The 4006-nt window shown below is 35.6% G+C and overlaps 1 protein-coding gene across 1 annotated transcript; it reads right to left on the reverse strand.

The window, feature by feature from the left end:
- Nucleotides 1-292: 292 nt before the first annotated feature.
- Nucleotides 293-3151, reverse strand: LOC123210056 (methylsterol monooxygenase 1-1-like). The gene is made up of 5 exons (XM_044628219.1): nucleotides 2635-3151; nucleotides 2164-2486; nucleotides 1200-1347; nucleotides 1067-1099; nucleotides 293-629 (listed from the first exon to the last, which is right to left on the reverse strand). The coding sequence occupies exons 1-5, from the start codon at nucleotides 2962-2964 to the stop codon at nucleotides 615-617; spliced, it is 849 nt and encodes a 282-aa protein (XP_044484154.1). The 5' UTR covers nucleotides 2965-3151; the 3' UTR covers nucleotides 293-614.
- Between the last annotated feature and the right edge of the window lie 855 nt (nucleotides 3152-4006).

Raw genomic sequence — 4006 nt, forward strand, 5'->3', positions numbered from 1 at the left:
TCTCATCCCTATGTTCATCATGATTTTCATTCATATATCAGCTTTGCCACAAATGTGTTGGTTGAGTTCTGCTCCGCTCCAAAGCTCCAAGATTTCTCTTCAGAAGCCTAGTTGCTTATTTTCCATGAATATCATCTTAGAAATGCAGATTTGGAAAGCATTCCAAAACTATTTGATCTTTATCTTTAACTGTTATCTGGTTCGAATTATATTCGCATATCACCTGACAATTCATTCACTGCATATGAAAGATCGGAAACAGCAAATTCAAAAGTTCCACTAACAGGGGCCATGTTTCAAAACTAAGGGAAAACTTATATCAAGATTATAAAGACAAGCCCTAGTTCCAGTATCCTCAGACCATAAATTCTCTAAACCTTAACAACACGGACTTCAGCTCCCCTCAAACTACACAAAATCACAATCCCAAGTTAAAGAATTCTATTTTTACGAAAATGGCAAGGAAAAGTCCACTTGAAATCAGAGATTTCCAGGCGCAGTCACCAGTAAGATATATGACAGGAGTGCATTGTTCTTGACAAGGATTCTGCGGTCAGAATATTACTCTGATTTAAGATCTTGATAAAAGCCTCCATTCTGCTTACCAATTCCACTTAGTTCTCTTTGATCTGAATTGGATCAAGAAGAAATAATTAGCAAGACCAAAATGAACCAGGACATTCAGGATAGATCCGATAAAAAACAATGTGTTATAACTAAAGATTAAATGGAAAGAAATATGGGGTATTTGTTGTCAACAGGGCCAGTGGTGGCCACGAAACAAACCATGAAACAAATTCTACTTCCACCTAGATGAATAAAAATATCCAATTATAATAATACCTATCAAATTCATAAGAGGTGCAAAACAAGCACCCAATATCTCTAAAGATTTAGCTTTTTCAAAATGGTAAAATCAACTTTGTTCACTTATTACATTTTCATTGGACCTATATCAACAATGAGTAACAATTACCTAGATGTTGAAGACAAAAAGTAAACTCCACCAAGGTACCATAAAAGGACAGTAAATTATTAAATGAAAAGAAAGAGTGCAGCATGTTACCTTGCTAAGGACCTTCTTTTGAAATCGGTAGCCCTTCAAGAACAATTAAACAAATAAATCTCAGAACCCTTCTATCAGTTGAAATCATTAGCCAAAAGAGCATACCGTGTAATTACGCATAATAGTTAATCACCTTATCAGTTCCATAAATGTAATCACAATAGGTGAAAACAGAAGCAAAGTTGCTCTGGCTTTGTCCTCCCACGTAATGATGATAGTCATGGTAATCTGCACCACCATAAAATGGAATATACTTTGTAGGAGTCCAGGGGAAGTCATACCTGCATAAGAACAAACAAATTATGACATGCATCCATACTGCAGTAATTGCTTAAGACAGCAATGATAGAACAGAGCAGCATGTGAAACAAGAAGCTCGACACATAAATGATATAAAGAGCCTTCTGCAGATAAACATTGTTGGAGAATGGGAAAAAGCCACAATAACGGGGAACAACAAAATAGATGTAGGTTACTACATGTGTACAAATTAATTCAGCAATATGATTGATGTGAAAATGCAACACACTTCATTAGGCATTTTAGTTCATATCAGTTCATATCTGTATACAAGGAAAACTCGAGTTTCATTTCCATTTCCAACAAGCCTCAGTAACTGCCTCAATCATTTTGGGGAAATTAGTAATCTTTTCAGCAAATTAACCAGCCTAAATTTATAGTCCAAAGGTGATCAGAAACCACATGCAGCAGCTGGGCAATGGAATTGTAAACATTGCAGGAAAGAAGAACAAACATTGGAGTGCCTTAGATTAAGCATAACAGCCAAAGAAATAAAACACACACACACACACACAAATATTAAGAGAAACGATAAAAAAGAGAACAGTCACACACACACACACACAAAAAAAATTAAGAGAAACGATAAAAAAGAGAACAGTCAAACTGAAAAGGAAAAGGCACCAAACCGATCCTCGTCCTCATCAACAAAAGACAAGCCACAATTAAAACATCTTTGACACGCTTTACGTAGAATTCCACTGAAAAAAAGGCCTGAAGTAAATTCTAAAGTTGAAATCCTTTCATCACAATCAACAAAAGCTAGAACCAAAAAAAAAAAAAACATGCATACACACCCGCTATGAGTCTCAATAGCCTCAATCTGCCGCAAAGCGATCCACAACCAGAAAGTAATCATGTGGCCAGGAACAATTGCTGGACCCAGAAAAGATGGAATCCCAAGGATCAAAACCTCAGCCCAATGCGCATATGGCGCAGCATATGAAATTGGCGCAGAGTATTCATGGTGAACACGGTGGATTTTCTCATACCCCCATTTCCCATGGAGAAATCTATGGATCCAATAATTTGTATAATCCTCCACCATAAAGTACACTGCCAACTGCACAAAAATCTCCCATCCCGATGGCAATGGCAACCCAGTTCTAATCCCAATCATCTGCATAAACCCAAAATACTTATCTACAGAATAAAATCTGATTATACAATTCATTAATTCACAAGGACTAACCGCTAAGTCTCACACGATTTCTCAAAAAATTCACTTAAAATGAAAAAAATAAGGCAGAACCCGGAAGGAAAATCACCTTGATGGAGGGATAAGACATGAGTTGAAGTGGGCCAACAACAAGAAAGAACATGCGCATAACATCCTTGTAACATCCAAACATCTCCGAAGAAGAGAGCCTAACTTTAGGCTGAATCTTGTACTTATCAAAACTACTAAATCGCAGAAGCTCAATGGCCACCATGGGAACAGGCACAACCGAAAAGATCATGAATAAAAACAGAATGTTGTGGCAGTAGAGATAGTAATCCGATTTTTTGGCCGAGTAATTGAACCATAATGTCTCCGCAAACGTCAGGTTACGACCCAGCGCCGTGGCGGCTTCTTCGAGAGTGGCGTAGGGCAACATTTTTGGTTTTTAACTGGTGCAGATCCGACGGTGACGGTCGCACTTGGTGGAAAGAGTGAGTGACGAGAGGGGGAACAAAACAACTCGTTTAACTTGAAGTGTTAAGCTGGCAAGAGAGACTTCGGCTATAACATGCGGGAACTTTGAAACCATACACAACCAGACAAATTGTACTCTATTTTAGTGATGCCTATGTCGTCTTCTTCTAATCATATATAGCGCAAGTGCTGCCACATTATTATAGCATAGGATAGATTCGAACCGAATTAAAATTCAAACAAATCGAGTTTAATAAGTTTTAAAAATCATAAACCCGAACTTGGTAAGAAGGTGTTGGAGTTCGGCTTAGTATTTTGAAAAAATATTTTCCAACTTATAAATTACTTTTTAATTTATTTTTTTTGTCAAACAAAAAAAGGGGAAGACAGTTCAAATATGTTAATAAAAGAAAAAAGTAATTATTTATAATAGGTTAAATCACTTGTTAAAGATTTTTTTTAATATAAAATTTTTAAAATTGAGTTGAATTTATTTATAATGAGTGAAATAAGTCACAAAAATTTTGCCTTAGAAAGAGACATTTTAACAACTCACATTATTTATAATAAAAAAGAAACTTAAACAACTCACTTTATATATTATAAAAAAAACTTACTCTTTTCCTTTCAAATGCAAATGTAATGAGCAACTTGACGCATGCTTACTTTATTGTGGGAAGTTTATGTGTTCTTTTTCATTTTCATTCCCCCTCTTGATCTTGCAAGTTTGAACTGAGAGTCAAAACGGATCATGATCTTGTTTCCAAGGTAGAATAGACTAAACAAGGTTGCTTGAAAGAGACTTTGGATAGATCTTTGTGACAAATTTTGTAGAAGAAATACCTTACTTTTTAATATATTTCTTCACACTTTTTTTACAGAGAATTAGTACACATATATACAGGTTCTAGTCTATTTTTGGCTATACATAAACTATGGCTATGATAAGGCTTGACCCTTGAATCAAGGGATTATCAATCAAGAGATTTACATAAATCAAGGGA

The sequence above is a fragment of the Mangifera indica genome, chromosome 3, assembly GCF_011075055.1.
Source record: "Mangifera indica cultivar Alphonso chromosome 3, CATAS_Mindica_2.1, whole genome shotgun sequence".
NCBI classification, from domain to species: Eukaryota; Viridiplantae; Streptophyta; class Magnoliopsida; order Sapindales; family Anacardiaceae; genus Mangifera; species Mangifera indica.

Coding starts and splice junctions, on each gene's coding strand:
- LOC123210056 (XM_044628219.1), bottom strand. CDS start 2,964: ATGTTGCCCTACGCCACTCTCGAAGAAGCCGCCACGGCGCTGGGTCGT. Junction 2,487..2,634: donor TGTCTTATCCCTCCATCAAG/GTGATTTTCCTT, acceptor GGGTTTATGCAG/ATGATTGGGATTAGAACTGG. Junction 1,348..2,163: donor GCTATTGAGACTCATAGCGG/GTGTGTATGCAT, acceptor GTTCTTATGCAG/GTATGACTTCCCCTGGACTC.